Source organism: Euprymna scolopes, chromosome 9, assembly GCF_053919585.1.
Source record: "Euprymna scolopes isolate OS-2025 chromosome 9, ASM5391958v1, whole genome shotgun sequence".
NCBI classification, from domain to species: Eukaryota; Metazoa; Mollusca; class Cephalopoda; order Sepiida; family Sepiolidae; genus Euprymna; species Euprymna scolopes.
Genome location: NC_136490.1, coordinates 9,987,813 through 10,010,691, shown reverse-complemented (window position 1 = coordinate 10,010,691; position 22,879 = coordinate 9,987,813). Strand labels below are relative to the sequence as shown.

At 31.9% G+C, this 22,879-nt stretch overlaps 1 protein-coding gene across 14 annotated transcripts in view; it reads right to left on the bottom strand.

Moving 5' to 3' along the window:
• Positions 1-22,879, bottom strand: part of LOC145284430 (lachesin-like) — a 1,332,212-nt gene that overhangs the window by 713,543 nt on the left and 595,790 nt on the right. For all 14 annotated transcript variants that reach the window (XM_080133226.1, XM_080133240.1, XM_080133228.1 and 11 more), the window contains exon 2: positions 18,942-18,968. In XM_080133226.1, the coding sequence (XP_079989352.1) occupies positions 18,942-18,968 (27 nt within the window). The remainder of the gene's footprint in view (positions 1-18,941; positions 18,969-22,879) is intronic.

Below are 22,879 nucleotides of genomic sequence, written 5' to 3'. Positions count from 1 at the left end.
TTGATCACTCATATAAAACGAAATTTCCAAAAAAGAGTAATGTAATTATATATATATATATATATATACACACACGCATACACGAATATTTTTTAATACTCATTCTTTTTTATTTTGTAATTTCGTTTTATTTCGGATTTCATAACGACAAATGAGATCAGTTATACACACTTCTTTTTCTCACTTATAAACAAAGAAAACATGATATTATACGGCCGAAACAGCTGTCTGGGAAAAGAAATATTTAAAACAAATACATTGGATACTATATATAAGAAACCAAGAAGAATTAGAGGAATTCTTTCAAAGGAGACTTATGAGGATAATACAATGCTCAAAAATTGAGGTGAAGCTTATATAAAGAAGGAAAAAGGAAAAGCAATATAAATATATATATATATACTAGTGCATATAAACGTAATAATTCAACGAGAAGCATTATGCTTCGAAATACCTAGATATAAAGAGCATATATATATATATCATATCTCTAATTGATGTAATCTCTTGAATGAACGATTAAATTTATATGCATTAGTATATATGTTTATAATGTGTTTTTCTTTATATATATATATATATATATATATATATATATATATATATATGACATGTGTAGCCTAAAAATTATTTTTTGGATTCTGTTCTTAAATGACAAAATGACAATTGATGCATTGATGGGCATTACAGCAGAAGTGCAGGTGTTTTTGTAAAAGCAAGTGCAAGAATTTTGCATTTTTAAGATTTTTCTAAATTATCAATTGTTGCTTGTTTTGATGTGCTGACTAAGAAAACATTTTCCACTGCAAATTAAAAAAAAAATTAGTAACTTTTAATTTTTAAGAATTGTATTTTTTTTGTTTTGCTTCGCAAGAACAAAGTTAGCAAAGTGTTTTCAGTGCGGAATTTAATATTCAAAGATAAAATTTGTGAAAAGAATATGAAATTTGTAAAAAGGACAAGGCTGCAATGAAAGTGCTCAATTTCTTTGAGTGTTGAGTTTTTATTTTAATAAATAAAGGCTTGAAGACGCAAACAGAAAAAAAATACTTTTAAAATCAATAATTCTGACAGTTATTAAAATCCCGGTTTAGAAGTGATCCATTTTTTTTTTCGAGTTTCAGGATTTGGGAAATTGAAAATCCTAAAGTTTTAAATGTTAAGAAAATTCAGTTAAATTTGATTTAAAATTCTTTTTGTGGAATTTAGAGATTCACCATGAATATATTCAGATTAACGTCTGTTTTACATTCTGGCATGTGGCGGACGGCTTTTAGAGATTGACTTCCAAACTAACCTATATGTTTTTTCTCAAATCCATCATTACTACTTTGTCATGTTTTCCTTGACCTTCCCCTGTCAACCGCCCCTCTAACGTCAACTGTTCTACATCTACTCACCCAAGCACACATCAATACTTTCAATGTGACTAAAGCAACGAATTCTTCTGTTCTGATAACAGTATTGTTCTCAATATATTACATAAATTACTATATGTAGCTTGTGTGTGTGTATGTGTGTGTGGTTTTATAATTCTTGAACAATGTTAGAGCACATTTGATGCCCTAATAGGGAGATTATGTGCAAAAATAAAAATAATAAAAAAGCCCCGCACCCGACCCCGGATTTTTAAGATTTAAGTTGAGAGTTGTATTTAATTGTTTCGGTGGAAATGACAACAAAATTCGACATACAACGAAACCTGTCAGCGTTCAAAAAAGTTGGCAAAAAATAAAATAAATACTTCGGCTTAAATTGACCTTGGATTGTTCATAAGATGATGTAGATGTTAATTTGTTTCACATAAGAACATGGTCGTTAAATTGTCTCTTCTTAAAAAAGCAAGATTTATCGAGGATTAGGTTTTCAATTGTGAACCACAATAACAAAAAGAAAAATGTAAAAAAAAAATAGACATAATAATAGCTTCCACAGTCTAAGCAAAACTAATTCCATGATTGGCTGAAAGCAGAATTAGTTAGGAATCTTATTTAAGCCGATCAATTAGCAGGCAAGCCATAAAGTTGAGCCTCTCCTCAGCCAAAACGGTGAGTCAACTCATAGGATCAACAACATTTGCATTTTGAGTTTGACCGAAAGCTGCATTTTCTCTTTAACAATAATGAACACCGGCAATCAAATTGGTATCTGATTAGAAAATATTTGTTTAAACAGTTTTTTTAACCACAACTGTACTTTTATATTTAAAGTTGGAGTTAATGCCAATATAGAACAGTAGCAAGGCAATTCTGTGTTGTCCAAGATTAAATGAGAAACCGTATGCCCTTGGTCAAGGAAGCAGGAAACAAGGAGAGTCCACCAAAGTCTTGAGGTTCGACGCATAAAACTATTAAACTACTCAGTAGAAAGCTAGGTACCTCTACTGTGAGGGGGTGAGATTTTGCTTCTTGGCGGGTTAGTCAAAGGTATTTATATCAGGAGTATACAAGTGATACGAGTTTGTCGAGCCTATGCTATTAAAGCACTATAAATATCTATGAATAATATAGGGTTAAAGCACTATAAATATCTATGAATAATATAGGTTAAAGCACTATAAATATCTATGAATAATATAGGTTAAAGCACTATAAATATCTATGAATAATATAGGGTTAAAGCACTATAAATATCTATGAATAATATAGGGTTAAAGCACTATAAATATCTATGAATAATATAGGTTAAAGCACTATAAATATCTATGAATAATATAGGTTAAAGCACTATAAATATCTATGAATAATATAGGGTTAAAAAAAGAAAAGGTTTAATTTTATGTTTACTCGACAAAGAAAAATCGAATAGTGTTAATTTCGTATTGATAATATCCAGATTTTGTGCAAAATTGTAGATTTTTGTTAAAATCAATTTCATTATATTTTTTCTGTATTTTAGCAATCACTGGCGACATTAATTTGACATTGAAGATCAACCTGGTTAGAATTTCAATCAAAAACAGTCATCCTACTGATTAGAAAAATATAATTGAAATAAATGAATAAAACTTTGCATAATCCTAATACTTACCAATATACAACGCTGCTTAATACTACAGATTACTAGATATGCATACTGGAGAGAACTTGAATACATTACTAAACTCGAGTGTCTAAAATGTCTCTCTGTACAGGGGTTTGTCAGAACAACCTGGCATGAGGATACTTTTCTACAAATAAACTCTCACTAAGTATTCCTCAAAATCACATAATATTCGAAACCCAAATAAGATCTCCTCGGTATTGTGTACCCACACTGGCTTTTACGAGGAATGGTACATCTTCTCAAAGTGATGTTACCTCAAGTAATAGCACCAAACTGTATACTCCAATAGATTAGATGAATGCTTGTTCTAGAATCTGATAAGACCAAAAGACCACAAGAAAAGTGTACTATAACATATTTAAATGATTGATTTGAGAGGGGAAAATTGTTCTTAACTTCTTTACTAACTGCGTTCGAGGAAAACTTTAATGGAATATTCGAATATCTATGTATCTCCTATAGAGATCAGGCGTTAGACTCTAGAAGGGGACCCTCTTGATTTCTCAGAACTTCGATTGAAGTGCAATGAAACAAAAAAATGAATATATATATATATATATATATAATTGTGACTTTATAATTAAGGGTTCTCATACTATATTAAATTCAATACTAGGTTTTCTTAATAGTTGATCATCGCTCAAAATAGGCTTCTTTGAGTCATCTTACTCTCCATTGTTCTGTCTAATTTTTACTTTGCCCCACAAAGGTCGATGATTTTCTTTTTACCTCCATATGTGGTTAGCTATAACCAAGTTTCAATATCTCTAAGTTTTACAGCTTCTAACTTTACATTTAGTGGGCGACATGCCTTGCCTTCATATCGTTTTTCACATTTAGATAGAAGCTCGTACACATTCGCACAAGACCCCCCTGACCTCATTCACTCTTCCACCCCAAAATAGCGAACATTTCTGTAAAAGTCTGAGGACGCTACAGACGGTAAAAAAAACGTCCGTGAAGCCGAAACAATAATGTAACTTAACAGAAAGATACGGTAATAAAAAATAAAACGTGTATATATATATATATATATATATATATATATATATATAAACTTCAGATTTTCTAGACATTACACTTAATCTTAATACTGAAACTTACAGCCCCTATCATAAACCCAACCTTACGCTTTTATGCGTCCATAAATCTTCTAACCACCCCAATTCAATTATAATATCTATAGTACCATCCGTCTCTAGAAGAATTTCTACGCTCTCAGCCGATAAAAAAAACCTTTAATCAAAATGCTATTTTCTTCAATAATGCCTTAAGAAATTCAGGATACAATGAAAAGATTCAATATAACCATTATGCTCCACCTGTATGCCGTCTTAATCTGTAATCACACCCAATATGACTCGCAAGAAACCAGTTCAAATAACAAGATCTGCTGCTATCAATAGCAATGGTCCACTCCACAAATATAATCCGAACCAACATGCTAATCGTAATACTTCTAACCAACCCTGTCGCACTAGGAGAAAGAAAAATATTTGGTTTAATCCTCCATTTAGTGTAAATTTTAAAACTAATATACCTAAAGAATTCAATATTGTAGAAAACTCTTTCAAGTACCCACACAGATATAGTTCAATTTTTAATAAAAACTCAATAAGAATTTCTTATTCTACTATGCCTAATTTAGCACAAAGAATCTTAGCATCTAATAACAAAAAAAATTAAATCAGCCCAAAAAATCCCTTTCCCAATCCAACCTAAAAGCAACTGCAACTGTATTAACAAACATCTTTGCCCACTCAATAATGATTACATCCATAAAGATGTAATATATTCATGCACAATTACAGAGCTCCCACGCAATTCTCCCATAATAGACAATAACATTTTGCCACCAAATTATCCTTCCTCCGACCCTCCCTCTGATATAATTATTAATCCAACAAACGAATCAACCAGCCCCTCTATTTTCAATCATACAACCAGCTATAATAATAATAATAATAATAATATTTTTCATAGCAGCCATCCTAACACTGACAACACTAATTATCCCCTCCAAACCAATCCTGCTACAATCACTGTCCTACCCTCTGTTCATCAAAATGAACAAAATTTAAATTCTCTTCCTAGTATAAATCAACAAATTAATATTAATTCTCGACCCTGAGCTATTAATAAAACATATACACATATAGGGGCTACTTCAACTTTAACAAAGAAAAGAATTTCAAACCACACTTCTTTCAATAACCAAAATTCAAATAATAACCAGGGAACTTCTCTAACTACACTGGTTAAAAAGCTTAACTCTGCCAATACCAACTTTTCAATTAAATGGACCATCCTAAAAAAAGTTAAGTCTTACACTCCAGGATCTAAGTCTTGTAACCTCTGTACATCTGAAGCTATAACTATTAATACCTCCCCTCAAAGTAGTAATATAATAAACTCTAAAAACGAACTGATCTCCTGTTGCAAACATATGTCCTAGTTTTAATATGGTAAATTTGAAATTACACAGCTATTAATTTAACCCTTCAAATATATATCTTTTCCCATAATTTTTTTTATCTTACCTTCTAAGCTTTTTATATTTTTAATTTTATTTGTTTTTCTTTATTTCTTTGTCCGGTTTTCTATCTGCTGTCTCCGTTTTATGGTATAAGTATACCTATTAATTAAATATATACATCAACCTACTCATTTTTATTCTATGTATTTGTTTACTTATATTTTACTATATGCATTTGCATACACATTTATTTGCCTTATTCCGGAGTTTGTAGATACCGGCCAGTCCCTCTCCTTAATTTGTATGTAAGTATGTATGTATGTTTTTGTTTAACTTGTATATGTTTTTGGATATGTGTATATATTTATGCATGCGTGTGTGTGTTTGTATATATATGTGTGTTATTGTATATGTATATATATGTATATGCGTGTGTGTATGTATGTACATGTATGTGTGCATTTGTGTGTCTGTATGTATATGTATATATATATATATATGTATGTGTGTATATGTAGGTGTTTTTTGTTTTTTTTAACTTTTTAATTTTCTATTTTTGATTTACTTTCATTTTTTTTAATATAATAGACGCTCCATTTCATAAACTTAGCCATTTATTTGTTCTTCTGGCCCGTGTTTCTTAATTTAATTCTGGTACTTTCACGTGCATATCTAAGTTGATCTAATTATTAACGCTAACTTTCGCGCTTTTTGTCTGGGTCAGTTTGACCTTGCTTTTCAAATTTAAACTTTCACAGCTTTTCGTTTTTTTTTTTTTAAACCTTAATTTACTTGATTCCTCCAGCCTTGACAGACGTGTTTTAAATATTCTCTTCAGTGCTTTTTCTTTTAATGATTTGGAGTTCATTCCATTTGCGATTTTTTCCAAGGAACTCTGCCTTTTGGAGCATTTTGGACCATTTGGAATTTACCCATTGGATTGGAAATTTTAAATTCGACAGTTTTGGATTTTACCATTATTGGATTTTTTACCCTTCACCGGACTATCCATTCATGTGAAATCTTTTTATCATTTTTCTTTTACATCCTATTCCCCTTACCTCACCCCTTTTTTTTTAACCAAGTAAGATCTGTGACTTACTTGTAGTTTCATTAAATACTTTTATATGCAAAATTCGATCCCGCATTTTGCTAATTCCTGCCCTATGATGAGAAGGAGAGTATTTCTTCGAAACTCCGCGGATTAAGGACTATCCACTTATCTTGTGCTTCCTTTTTTAAAATTAAATGTTTTTAACTCTTTTTCAAGATGTCTTTTAACACGTTTTATTAATCATTTGTTTATATATATATATATAAAGATGATTACTTCGTATCAATTTTAATTATTTTTCAAATCCTATTTAAAAAAAAAAATCTATATATTAATACGATAGCATGTGTTATTTTGGTTGTTCCCCCCCCCCTTAGGGATGCCTTTCGGGTTAAAATGGCTAAAATTGACATTTTTGTGCTTCAAAAAAAAAAAAAAAATTGATCCGTTGGATTTTTATAAAACTTTCTGAAAAGTTGTAACTAACTGATTTCTATATAATTTTGATTGTCTATACTTTGCAATAACTCTTGGGTGTGTCCCAGGGGCTCTTTTAGGGCTAATAAATCACTATTTTGGGGACTATTTTACCATATTTGTCCAAAAATTTCTGTGTATGTCTATTTAGAAGTTTTGCATGGTGTTGAACTCAAATTTAAATATGTTAAGGCCGTGGGGTTAAATTGTGTGTGTGTGTGGGGGGGGGGCAAATGATGGACTTGTAAATTTGAGTTTTGCACCATGCAAAAAGGACATGTTAAGGCCTAAAACTGCACCGTTTGTTCATTTTCACCAGGATTTGAGTCTCATGGGGACTTTTGGGGCTAAGTGGGGAAGGGGTATGCTGAACTTATTTTTTTACGCCTCATTTACTGTGTACTCACGGGGGACCATGCATGCTTCACTTGTTTATTTTTTTAATCACAACTTTATAATATACAGGAATCGATAGAAAATTTAATCTATAATATATACGAAACATGCATAAATTAAAATATCATATTTAAGCGTATTTTAGGATCGGAGTATGCCAGGCCTCCCTAGTAGCTTAGATAAATACATTTGCAGTTTTAACAAAAGAGGTACAATAATATTAGGGCGTCTCCATTTACATTGAACATCTACAGAATGCCAACATTAATATATTACATTTGAAAGCGTCCATTGTGGAATTACCACAGGTCCTCTTGGTTAAAAAGAAATAAATTATTGTTAGATGTACAAAAGTCGAATATTGTTAATTTTACGTTGATAATTTCCATATTTTGTTGATAATATCCATATTTTGTGCAAAAATGTAGATTGTTGTCAAATTCAATTTTTTTTAATCTGTCTTCTATAACACATGATTAAAGAAACAAAATGGCTGCACTAGTTTTAAATCAATTTGGTTAGAATTCAAAGTGCAAAAAAAAAACAAAAAAAAAAAAACGGTCATCACATTGACTAGGAAAACAAAAAAAACTGATGAATGTCATCAGATCAATTTTAATAAAGTCTTGTACAATTCAGTCAAATTTTGATTAATCAAAATTGCTCCAAGATTTCTCAGACATGCAGAGCTGGAAGTAGGCGAACACATACAGTGACAACATCTGTTGGTGCCACAAATTGGAAAACATTAAAAATGAAAGGAAAACTTTCGAAGAGTGTGATCGAGGGTCGGTTAGAAAAGAGATGGATGCCTGGAGAGATGGAGAGTAGGAATAATAATTGGTTATTTGCATGGATTACGCCATTAAACAACAAGTCATCAGGTTCTCATTGATTCTCTCTCCTTGGATCTGAAACAAGCCACTTGTTTTGTCTACGACGTTTGACATTCATCTCGACTTTATGGGAACTGCGCTACGATTTATTTTAAAAAATCTGGTTCAACATTTTTAACTAAATAGCTAAAAAGAACAATAAACTTAAGAAAACAACTCATCATTTTAGTACAATTTAGCGTTCCTTATTGATTCTTTATAGCTGAACCCAACAAAATTGTAGAATATAGGAATATTACGGTAACAAATTTGAATACAATTGATCCTAGGTTACACCGAGTCGATATAGAAAGAATACATGTTTGGTAGTAGGTCTAATGAGTCGAAATAAATTATTAATACACAACTATTAGGTCTTTGGTATTTTTCTTATACTCACATTATATATACATATATATATATATATATATATATATATATATATATATATAAGTAGTTAATAAAACATGTTAAAAAACACTTTTATAAGCTCTATTTCTTATTTGGTTTTATCGAGTTTTTACATCTGGTTGAGATTACTTTATAAATATTAACTCTTCAATATTTATAATATACTTTAGTTTTGCCATCTTGGATTATTTTGGTAAACTTAACTCTAATACTACATATATGCATATTTTACCGTCATTGGATATTTTACCTTTCACCAGACTATCGATTCATGTGAAATCACCTTTTCGTCACCCTATTCCATCTCCTTCACTATTTGTTACCAAGTAAGATCTATGACTTACTTGTAGTTTCATTAAATACTTTTTGAAAGAAAAATCCGATCCCGCATTTTGCTAAATCCTACCCTCTGATAAGAAGGAAAGTATTTCTTCGAAACTCCGCAGATTAAGGACTATCCACTTATTTTGTGCTTCCTTTTTTAAAATTAAATATGTTTTAAACTCTTTTTCAAAGTGTTTTGAACAGGTTTTATTAACTACTTGTTCTTATATATATATATATATATATATATATGTGTGTGTGTGTGTTTGTATTATTGTTGTTTCGTAACTGTTAATCTAATAAAACTCCAGTTTTTATAAAATAGTGCTCAATAACAAGTAGAGCTGTATTATGATATCCCAGCAAAGATACCCACACTTTGTGTGGGACGTTGCTGTACACAAGTATACAATAAAGTCCCTACCTTAACATTTGACCTTGAAAAATAATGTGCACCTTCCCTAGGTCGAAAGCCATCATCATACCAGACGATCATTTCAGTGGTATGAGCTGTAGGAGAGTATATATACATAGGCTATGGACTTGACCGTTGATCTAAATCTTGAAAAATGGTAAGCTCCATCCCTAGATGAGGGATCATTATCATGCCAGGTTTGTTCATGATCGGTCCAGTGGTTTGGGCAATAGGTGAGTTGTACGCATAGACAAACACACACGAACGCTACTACTTTATATATATGGAATAACTATTTATACACATATAATTGGCTACATATGTGCATACAAGTTTCAAGTTATACTGCTATATAGATGGGTAAAGAACATTGCACTTGAAATTATAAATATATAAAAAGGATGAAGATGGTAAAATGTAATTACCCTAAAATGCAGAAAAGAAAACATACATTTTTCTCCCTTTTCCACCTCCTTCTATCCCCTCCCCCCAAAAAATTGCAAAATTATTTTTTCTCTCCGGTTTAGTTTCAGTTGATATGAAGGCCTGAGGAAGTTGGATTTTGAATGAGATGACAGTTGAAACATACATAAGAATATGTAGTCAATAATGTTTGTATGGATGAGAAAATGTATACTCCCCCCTATATATATATATATATATATATATATATATATATATATATATATATATGCCCATTTCTACAGTAAACCCTTAGATTTTATTTTTATGTGCTTAGCCAAAGTTGATTTACGGTTTTCTTTTAAAAGGATGAAGTAGAAAAATCAAATCAAATTGAAAAAGCACGAATTGTTAGCACATGCTAAATCGGATATCCAGAAACAATAGATATGGGAAATGAAGACGTAAAGACTATCTTCAATTACTTGAAAAACGGATGTGAAATATCGTTTAAAATATAACTACTTAACATCTGAGAATTTCAAAAATATATCTATTCATATAACTTAAAAAATATATATACAATGCCAATTTCTACAATTCATCTAATAAACCGAAACATTTTATATAAGTTATCCCGTGGAACTTTCAAAGTCAGACTCAAATGCAAATGCTTTGACATGTGTATATTTGATTCGAACTAACCTATTATTTTGTCTTCACTATGATACTACCGTGAATGTATTTTATTTCATATCAGTCGCTTCCTGGAAACCTTATTCCGGAAAGGAAAAGTTTAGAGTGGAGATATTTCTCCATACTAACTGAATATTCTTACACATTAAAGGGAAATCATGTGAGAAGTTATTTCCCTTGACTTTTGCAAAATAAATATCTATAGACAGATTTAAGTCATTTATTATTTTAAACTCGAACAGCTTAGAACAACTACATGATTATACAGAGTGGTCGCTAGAAAAGCGGGACATTTGTAAAACAACGATTTATTATTACAAAGAATAATCTTTACAAAGTTTTTCAAAGACAAATATATTATACTCATAGATACTCAAAACGTCGTCCGTGCACTTCACTGCAGCGTTCTAACCTAGAAAATCATTCGATAACAAAGGAACCAATAAAAAAAATAGCAATCAAGCATTTTATTCATGATCTAAGCTGACCTTTCAATTTCCCGCTTTTCTAGCGACCACCCTGTATATATTTTAGCGTCTCGTTTAGCAGAACGAACAACTAAATATTGTTTACTTTGAAGAAGAAAAAAAAAACGTTTTTTAAATTAAAAATCTTTGATACATGTTTATTTTTTTATAAGACTTATTTGATTATACGAACTGGTTTCTTTATGTGAGACAGTCGAACTATTTTAAATGCAGAAAGATTACTATGATAAACCCATATATACTTTAAGTGAGTTAAAACAGATATTTCGGTTGGTGACCTTGTGCATAGCGCCTTCTTATTCTATTTGAATATTTTTGTATTCCATCCATGGTTGGAATTTCACACTAAAAAATTTTCAGCGTATTTTTTTTTCTGTAGTATTTCAGTTATTTCTTAGCCAATATTGATAATTATAAACTTGGATCATTTTTTGAATAAAAAATTATGAAAAATATATTTAACATTTTATTAACTTAATATTCTCTGCCTTTGTGATAAGCATTTTTTGTTTGTGTAGCCCCTCAATGTATGGCTTCATTACTTGTATGGAGTGATTTGAATAAAATAAATGCTGAGAAGTCCGGCATCGATGAGTACCTTAACTAATATGTATATAAAAATTTATGTATTCACATAAAATTTTATAAGGGGATATAATATTTTATGCATCGACTTCCAATATTTACTTCAACAATGCTCATTACACGAGTGGAGTGATGAAAATATGGCAATTAAGTTACATAAACTTCTGCATTTCGTCCTCTGCAGAATCGTCAGTATATTATATTATATAATACAGTTTTCTCGTTTAAACTGAGCAAAGATTATGGTCCATTGACTTAGAATGATTGCTTTATGCCAAATTGACGCTTGAATATGATTGAATTTGTGCTCATTTTTGCATTAAATACTAATCCTCACTAATCCCTATTCTATACAGTGAATGAATACCATAATAGTCCCCTACACCTTAACATAAAAAGACAGACTAAGAGAAATATGTATATATACTTTTATCTTGGTTGAACTGTGTATTGCCAGATATGATTTTACTTTTAAATTAAAGTTCTTAAGTTGTACGAGTTGCATTTTGAACAGGAGTTGACTATATTAACCTAGATTTATCAGGCCGTGGTGGAGGTATGCGCTCTAATGAGTTACAATTTAACTCCTTATACATGAGTCAACTCGATAGCCCAGCTGCTTGAATCTAGAACGTTGGGCAAAACTAGGTTTCAAGCTGTCAGAAAGCAGAAGCATGCTGTGGCGGCATTCAGAAAAAAAAAGGAGGGAGAGAAATGATTCGTGCAAAATATGGAAGACACTTATATCTTTATTCACAAATGACTACAAACAACACAACAATAAACAGATCCCACAGCAGCAAACACTATACTGGAGAGGAAGAAGATAAAACCGTTGGCCGGCAGAAAAACGCCTGCGATGGAAACGATTGACAAATAGAAAAAGAAAAAAAAATGTATATCGAAAGCTTTGAGGATTTTCTTTTTTATGTGGAAATGCTTATGTTTTGCGGGCAAGAAAAAAATACATTTTTAACGAGAAACTTAATCCTGCCATTAGGTTTGTCTTAAGTGGTTTTATGTAAATAATGCAAAGCTTATATTCGAGCGAAATACTATATTTCGACAAAGAGTTTAAAAAGTATATGTGTATATTTCATAGGTAAAGTAAAGTTAAAATTTCCCTCATTTCTTTGACTGGTATAACTTCCAAATCACAAGCTACACATATATCTGCTTCATCTGCAATTTAGGCCAATTATTGATTCATGTTTTTTTTAATATATGATCTACTCATTACTTCTAACTTGAACCCTAGGGTTAAGGTTAGGGTTAATTGGCAAATCACATATTGGCATAGAAATCAGTCGGTAGATCACACCTTCGGAGCCCATGGTGCAGTTGATAGATATTAAGTTTCTATGGATCCAGGTGAGCATTGAAGATAGCCGTTTCAATCCTACTCAAGTAGTTCAAAACGTGGTGAGGCAACAATTATTGAAGGCCATAATTAATAGGGATAAAGTGCAACACTCAGCATTGTTATCCTGTCACAGTTAATCACCTGAAGAAGGCCAAAGGATGAGTTGGCCAAAACATGGTGAAACAACAACTATAAAGATGAAGATAACATTCCGCAAGAAAGAATAAATGCACAACTGATTAAGCCTCATCCGAAAGGATGCCAAAAATAACAATTATTGATTCTTTTATTTTATTTGATCAGTGATTATCTACTTGCTAACTCTGAAGACAGAGTAGGTGTGCCACAGTCTTTTGTCATGACACACCAAGATATTTGGAATATCCTGCATGTTATGGAATTTCCAGCGAGTTACAAGAATGTTATGCATGAAATTCACAAATACTATAATACTAAAACTCAATTTATCAACTTTTCTTTCTTTAAGGCTTTTTATATACATTTTAACCACGCGAAATGCAGGTTACAATATTCCTCAATTATGTTTCTGAAAAATTAATTTTGATCGTTCTAAGGAGTTGTAATTTTCAAAGAATTTATCAAATGACTCATCGCTTTCTTTCATGTTTACCCTATCTTAGTGTACGATCTTATCAGGTTGGTGCAACTATGTTTTTGGTTTTTCATGTTCAACTTCAAAAACGACATTTTTGCACCAACCTAATATTTTATAGTCCATTATAAGCTAAAGTGAAGGATCACTACATGAAGTAATAATATTTAACTCATAGCTGGAGAGGAAATAATAGAAATAGAGTGTAGAAAGAGACTAATCTTTTATCATATACATGTATTTTATATTTATCTAGCTTTACAAACTCAGTTTTTGCTTGATTAAAACAAATTATCCCGAGCTTAATGGGTGACACAATGAGTTATATTTTTTCTAGTATATTATATATCTATCTACTTTTGCCTAATATTGTGTTGGCAGCATTCTTTCATTTAAATGTTATTAAAGATAACAGCGTTTTCATTTGATTAGACCATTTTTATTTAAAATTTTTTTCCTGATAATCTTTTTTAGCGTGTAAATTGAAAGAATTAATATAATTTTCATGCATAGTTCGAAGTTGACCGTGGTGTTGATTTTTGCCTTTTGAAGAAGACATCGTCAGGAAGGCTGTCAGAGTATTATTGCGAGAAGAGCTAGGATATTTTTTATATATAGTAACAATGGTGAATGCCTCGTGTGGATGAGAGGAGTACCAAGTTCTGTGGTCAGGGCTGGGCCATTTAGTTCTATGGTGAATATTTTGCTTAATATATATATATTTTTTTTTTTTTTGACACAGTGATCACCACTTATCAAGGCCCAGAAGCCACTCAGGGATAAGGGTTATTGCAAGTACATTACGTTAGTGTGGAGATTTGATGAAGTGTTTACTTAAGGGGGCGGTTCATTAGGAATTTCTTTACATTGGACTTGAACACATCCAAGTTGTAGTCCGGTGGGAAGCAGGCAGACGGAACAGAGTTCCACAGGCGTGCAGTTCTAAGAAAGAAGCTTTGTTCATGGAATCCGCGTTTTGATTTAGGCACAGATATAGAGTGGGGGAAAGTTTTCACAGTGGATTCAGCTAGACAGGTGTTTTTTGTGAAAGATTGGCGAGGGGGGACCAGAGATTGGAGTTCAGACGAGCACCTTCCATGGAAATAACGATAAAACAAGGATAGGCTCGCAAGGTCTCTTCTGTGGGAGAGAGGTTGCAGGGTAGAGAAAAGGGCATCCCCCACTAAGCCACGAAGTCTATTTTGTACTCCGTCAAATATATATATATATATATATATATATATATATAATGATGGTGGTAGTTGACAACCTTCCCACGGGATGTCACAAAGTTTTATTTGGGGGGGGGGGGATTTTCTGTAATAATTATCTTTAAAGCTTGTTTTTTAAAAAATTTTTCGACTCGCCGTAAATTTTATCTTTCTCAGTCAACGCTTATATTCTGTTTTGATCATTGGGCCTCCGTTTTATTAAATTTTTAACGTCTCTGAAGAACAGGTGAATAAACAAAAGACAATACTCTTCGCTATTAGCAGCGAAACGTGTGTACATTTTGAAAGGATAAAAAATTAAAAAAATAAAATTATGAGCAAGAACTGTTTTTTTTTTTTTAATTTGGTCAATGTAATGCAGCTAACCAATATACATAACATTTTTGAAAACATTTCTAGATTTTTTTTTGTTCAAGTGGGAGAAGTCACACACTTTGAAACAAAATTACCTAAGCTGATCGAATTTCTTTTGTTTTAATTCTTCATTTAATTCCTTAGATTCATAAATTGATGAAAGACTGCTTCAGAGTTCAAAGTCATGGAAGCTTTTCTCATGTGGAAATCTAGTGCACATATGCATAACTGTAAGATCATCCTGATGCGATTTTATTATAGACATTGTGATTGTGTCTATCAGGTTTTTCTTTAAACAACTGGAAATTGTTAGCTACGACACGAGTTTGTACAAAAAAGGAAAATATAGGCCCATAGTTTATTTATTTATTTTTGTTTTTTTTACAAGTGAGTCACTGCTTACTAATGTACGGAAACCAGGCGATGTAAGGATTAATGACTGTAAGATGGTCACTGAGACGACAGCTTAGTGGAAGTTGGGTAGAATTTGATTTAAAGGGCGAGACATCAAAAACTTGCATTGGACTTTAATATGACCGTGTTATAGTTAACTTTAATATGACCGTCTTATAGTTAACTTTAATATGACCGTCTTATAGTTAACTTTAATATGACCGTCTTATAGTTAACTTTAATATGACCGTCTTATAGTTAACTTTAATATGACCGTCTTATAGTTAACTTTAATATGACCGTCTTATAGTTAACTTTAATATGACCGTCTTATAGTTAACTTTAATATGACCGTCTTATAGTTAACTTTAATATGACCGTCTTATAGTTAACTTTAATATGACCGTCTTATAGTTAACTTTAATATGACCGTCTTATAGTTAACTTTAATATGACCGTCTTATAGTTAACTTTAATATGACCATCTTATAGTTAACTTTAATATGACCATCTTATAGTTAACTTTAATATGACACTGTTATAGTTAACTTTAATATGACACGGTTATAGTTAACTTTAATATGACACGGTTATAGTTAACTTTAATATGACACTGTTATAGTTAACTTTAATATGACACTGTTATAGTTAACTTTAATATGACACTGTTATAGTTAACTGGAAAGAATGTCAGAGGAACCGAGTTCTATAGGCAGATGTTTTAGGAAAGAAATTTTGTTCCTGAAATCTGCATTCATATTTAACTATAGAGAGTAGAGGGAATTATTGGTAGTGGTTGTAGTTAGACGAGTGTTTTTTTTGTGAAAGTTTGGTGTGGGTACCATAGATTAAAGCTCAGATGGAAATAACAATAGAGAAAGGAAAGGCTTGCAACGTCTTTTCTGTGGGAAAGAGTTTGCAGGAAGGAGAAACGGTATCACCCATCAGGCTTTGAAGCCGGTTCTGAACTCTATCAAGAACAGCTCCTGCCTGGATGTGACAATGGTACTCAATATTTGCCTCTTATACAAGGATTGTGTTGGGAGTGAGATACCTTCTGGAGTGGTAGAATTATTCAACCATTTTTTTCAACACGAGTGACAATACATTTGATGCAAGTTTTCCATTTCAGGTCAAGCATAATATTGTCGGGGTGGTTGGGGGTTTACATACTATGTATACGTGTTTTTTAGTGATTAGATTGTTTGAGAGTGTAAGATTGTTGAAGTAAGGTGCTTATTTAAGATGGGAACCATTCATATCAATTAAGGCCAGGTGGGGACTGGAACATTTGTGATGAACAGATAGGAACTTGATTTTTGACGCCTTAAAATTAACCAGCCACTTTTTGCCTCATTGCCCTACGTGCTCAAAGTGGGATGAGAGAGAATTAAAAAAAAGTGGGGTCGTTTATGGTCTTTAAGGTGTTGCCATAAATGGTAGTGTCGTTTGCGTATATGTTGATGAAAGAACTCAGAATATGATTTGGGAGATCATTGATGAAGACACCCAAAAGAGGTGGCCTCCAGATGGATCCTTGAGGCACGCCAGTGTTGATGCGTTGATCTTTGGGCTTCTATTCATTAACAAATATGTGTATAAACCTATCAGACAGAAAAGATTTTATGGTCAAGATATTTCCAGATATTTTATAGCTGGAAATCTTGTGAAGTAGACCTTTATGCCAAACCCTATCAAATGTCTATGATAGGTTGAGAGCTATTGCTCGAGAGAAAAAGCCCTTATTGATAGATTTACTGATCTTAAGTGAATTACATCCAGTACATCAGCTGTAGATTTCGCCGGACAGAAACCATATTGCTTGTCGATGAGTAGGATTTTTTTTGCTCAGGTGGTTGACAATTTCTCTATTTAAAACTGATTCAAGCAACTTACTCATGATGCACAGAAGACTAATTAGACAGATCTTCAGTGTTTTTACATACTGAACAGACTAATGAGGTTTTCCAAGGTGTTGGAAAAAGTTCTCCTTTATACATCGACTGAACAGCCTTGCAAGAATGGATGTTAGATTTAGTTGCAGCTTTTTGAGTACTGTAACTGGAACATTGTCAGGACCAGTTGCTTTGCTGACATCAAGATTCTTGAGTATTATAACATCTAAAACATATGTGAATGCTACTCAGATTATTTTCGAAGAAAATTTTGAGAAATTTCAGGAGATAGGTGACTCAGATCACATAGGGTTGAGCTTAGTGCAAAGTTCTTGGCAAAGAGTTAGGCTTTGTCAGATGCTGGTTAAACCTCAAGCCTGTTGATAATTATCAAGATATATGAGGTGCGTCTGATCAGAACATTTTCCCAGTGATGGTACTACAGAAAAATGTCAAGTTATGATTAAAAAAATGTTTTGTTTTCTGAATGACTAAGCCTCTGCAGTAGACCAATGTGTATTTATTTGTATAAGAATGAATACAAAACGTCCCATCATGCAAAGATTAGTAAGTAAAACACTGCCGGATATTTCAGGTTTTTAGGGGAATGAAGAAAGCAAATAGCATGCTTGACAACCTTTGCTGTCTAAAATGAATTTAGAAAGAAATCCGTCAACATTTCCATAATATTTTTCATTTCTATACCGATTAATACGTTTTTTTTTATTATTCCAAAAATTTAAATTGCAGGGTGTTTATATTTTATTTCCTTATTTTAACGTCATATGAATATGAAAATAGTCCAAACACTCGCAAAGTGTGTTTTTTCTTCGCTTTTAATAGAAAGTATATTTTTAATGCTCCTTTATAATCAATGGTGAAAAGTAAGGCGGTTCCAATGAAAAAGAGAAGAATTTGAAGTAAGAACAAAATGGCGATTATCATTTAATTTTCTAGGTAAATGTTAAAAATCGCGGCCAGAGCGGGATGTTAGAAAAAATCTGTATAAACATTAAAGATAGTTTCATGTTGTTTTTGTTAAATATTATAAAACGAGGAAACATCGAGTTAAAATCCATTGACTATTACGCATGTAACTGAAGAAAAACGTGCTAGAAATATGTCAACATTATGTGAATAAACGAAAAACAATTCGACCTGAAGCCGTACGATTTTATTTATTTACTATAATAACGCATTCCAATCGTGTTTATCGTAAGTTACAATCATGTCTCACTTAACCATACAAACATGAAACTATTTTTAATGCCAATACAGAATTTTTTTCGTATTCTGCATTGGCATCGATCTTTAACAATTACCATTTTCTGTCTGAAATTTGTTCATTTGTTATTAAACTCGGAACTTCCTTTAGACAGGATAGTGAAGTTGCTGGAAGGGATCTGTGAGACACCAACACATAAATAGGTAAAAACAGGATGCTTACCATTTTTCTGCAAGATCATGGACTTACCTAAAAAAACAAAAAACAAAAAACAATCAGCATAAGCAACAATAACATAATATTGAACGAAAATTAAAATAAACAGATTTCTTTGAAAAAAAAAATAATGGGCATCTTACAACCACATGAAACGATTTTTTGTTGGTTAAAGTATAAATAAACAATGAATGTGCAATGCGGACCTCAAAGATAGGCTTAGATCGTATGACCTCAGAACAATTAAATCTGGACAGTATAGAAAGATGTGTGCAGAAGAGAAAGCATTGGTTTAGTCACATTAACAGAACGAATTAAAGTGTTTGGCTTTCTATCGATTAAACAGTTTTTACACTGGTATAAGTTGGTAGAAAAACAAGGAAACCTGGGAAGAAGTTGAGAAAAAGATAAAAACTTGGCTAGAGATAAGTTAGTTTGAAAATCAAATTCTAAAAGTCATCCAACATATGTCAGCGCGTTAAATTAAATATGATGATGGAAATGAAAAAAATGAGGGAGTTCGGTTTATGACCTATTGACCTTTTGTGAGTTATTTAATGCCAAATCTGGTCACTTTGGTAAACACTCTTATGCTTCAAATTCTTTATATCTTTAAATATTTATTCATGGTATTTAGTTTGGTTGTTTTGTAGAGAGAAATTATTGCTTTTGGCTTTCCAGAGCATGATTGAGTTTTGCAAAAGAAAAGGAAAAAAAAAACAGTTTAATGTTAGGTTCATTTTTGCGCAGGAAGTTGATATCTTTAGACAGATGAGCTGATAGCACCCGAGATGAGCAAATTAAAACCTTAAAATATTACATGGTGTAATGTTAATTTAAGAACATACAAAACACAAATTATAAGGGATGTCGGTCCTTTTCCATAATACCAAGTGTACTAAAACCAGTTTTTGTACTTTACTTCCAAAGCTGAAAAAGGAAAACCGTTTATTAAATCAAGACCAGCTCTTGTTAAGGTTGCAAACATTTAATTCAGTTTATTTTGTCTGAAAAACTCAAGATTTAAATATTTATTGAAATACTTTTGAACGCATCCGAGAGTCAGGATTTCGTCTATCAAACACAAGAAAAATAGCTGCTGAGAAAATGTACAGAAGACTACAGAGAGCCAATCAAAAACTATGAGGGACGTTCCAAAAGTAATGTCTTCTATTTTTTTTTATTCTGCTCGAATGTATCAGAGATGATTGCAAATTGCATTGTTATGATGACTTAACTTATGCATTCATGACCTGAAAGTTACATTTCTCTGTTGCAGATATTGTTGGCATAAGGCTAAGGAAGCATCCCTTTTATGAACATGCATCAGAAGCAGAGACGCATCACCCAGTTCCTTTCTGCAGGAAAAAATTAACCGACCCACATTCACCGGCGCCTGTTGAACGTTTACAAAGCCGATGCAGTAGATATTAGCACAGTTCATAAATAGGTTCATAGATTTCAGATTGGCGACAAACGGGAGAGACGAAGCGTGCTCAGGACTTTTATGAGTAATGATTGTGAGACTTTCATCGCTGGCAAAAATACATTGAGGTGACTATGTAGAAAAATAAATTTTAGAGCACAATAGGTCGCCCGTTTTAATAGTACCACTCCCGTCTTCGTAACTCTTCAATGTTTTATTTGTTGAGTTAAAAAATAGGAGGCCTTACTTTTGGAACGACCGTCGTACATAAAGCAAGTTCTTCAGTCAATTACACTATCTTATTCAGCATAATTATTGACTCCCATTAATTTTAATCAGAATCACCATAAACATAAATCATGTGAGATATTTCAATCACCAATGATTGTTTTACTGATCCGAGAATCGATGACACTGTATGCAGGCGTGCCTGCGTGCGGGAAAGAGAGAGAGAGAGAGAGAGAGAGAGAGAGAGAGAGAGAGAGAGAGAGAGAGAGAGAGAGAGAGAGAGTCAGAGTCAACGACACTGCAAAATTCTACATACTAATTTTGTGTATTGAGTTTTGCAAAAGGAAAGGGGGAAAAACATCAATATTTAACTCATGTTGCAACAGATGATAAAGTTTAAACAAAAAGAAAATTTAAATCGATGAAACTATGCGTATATATGTATGTATGCATATGTACGTGCGAGTCAGAAACACTAAGATTCACAAATCCTCATCGTGTGCATTCAGTATCTTTTTCGATTTTCTGTGAAACTCCTGACAAGATTTTTCATCGCAAATAAAATTCCTTTATATTTAGAGTTGCATTTGTTGACTCATTGAACACATCTGTGTATCCACTAAAAATTGGTGACCCACGACGTGAGATGCTCTTTTAGGATGGAATCATCTGCAGATTGAATGAGGACATCCACGTCTTACTTCAACCTTTTTAAACATGATCAGTTTTTATCCGGAGATTCTGAATTTCGTTTGTTTATTCATAAAACAAATAACTTTCCCCAACGATGCTGCGAGGGTAGCAATCAGCCGTACAAACTTGTAAAGATAACTCGCAATGAATGTAAATGAAATGCGCTAGAAAAATACAAAAAGCAGATATGAACAGAAAGATTTTATATTTAAACATGCAAAATTCATAAACTTTGAAGGCGGGAAAATATTCAGAGTTGAAATTTTTGCAATAAAATATTTCTTGTATATATACTGAATTTTTCTATTTCTCACTTCTTAGAGAGAAAGAGATACTTAAAAAAAAAATTTAATAGTGAACGACGTCATCCAGTGTGCACATTGAAACAAGATAAACAAGCAAGCAAGATTCACAAGGTTCCAAATATATATATATATATATATATATATATATTTAGCAAAACTGGTAATTAGTAAAAACCTGAAGAAGGTGCTCAATACTATTGCAGAACAAATATATATTTTTATTACCGTTTTATCTCTTTTAGTTACACATGTTTCTGTTACCGGATCGTATCAACGATCCAGCAACTTTTTTTTCATCGTCTTCTAAAATTGTCTTTCCAATTCATATTAACTACTTCTGTTTAATTCTGACGACATAGTGACATAGAAGTGATTTGTAATTTTGCACAATATAAATGTTTTTATTTTTAATTTTAAACAATATAAATAGATTTTATATTTTATACAATGTAAATGTATTTATTTTTAACAATATAAACAGAATTTAGTTTTTTAATATCGTTCACAAATGCTTTTGATCATACCATGTACGGTTTAAACGTCCCAAAATTTAAAAATTTTAAAAGGATTCTTCGATTATATTTTCATTGCAAATTGGAATCTTTAAAAAAAAAAAAAATGAATTACCTTGAAAAGGTTTTAATGTTAGATATAAAGTCTTATTTACCGATATTTTTAAGGCTGTAAACGCACAAAAACTAGAGTGGCTATGTACAATGCACAATCGTTCCCTGTATTTTTTCTTTTCGTCTTTTTTCGATGTATTACACCCCACTTATACAAAGGATTTTTCATTTAATCTAACGGCAATGACGTTAAGACCTTTATTATCCAATGCATTCCATGTTGTTTTCACTGGTCGCCATGTTTGCATTTGCACGCACTTGCATTCAATTTTTGCACGTTCATACATTAATTCTTTATAGTCACTTGCACTTTTATACATTAATTCTGTATACTCACTATTCCATAGCTAACTATATATATATATTCACTCAACGGGTCACGGGTAGTCTATATGTATGTTATAAAATATATATGGCGATTAAGCTACACTGAATAATATGCGTTTCATCCACTCTAGGATTCTTCAGGCTTATGCAAGAATTTTGTGGTTGTCTTACGTTTTTATATACACACCACAAAATTCTCGCATAAGCCTGAAGAATCATAGAGTGGATGTGACGCGGAATATTTAGTGTAGCTTAATCGCCATATATATTTTATAACTTACTAACTAGCTCTACCTACGTATTGAGCACTGTTGAAGTAAATACTAAAAGTTTACGCAT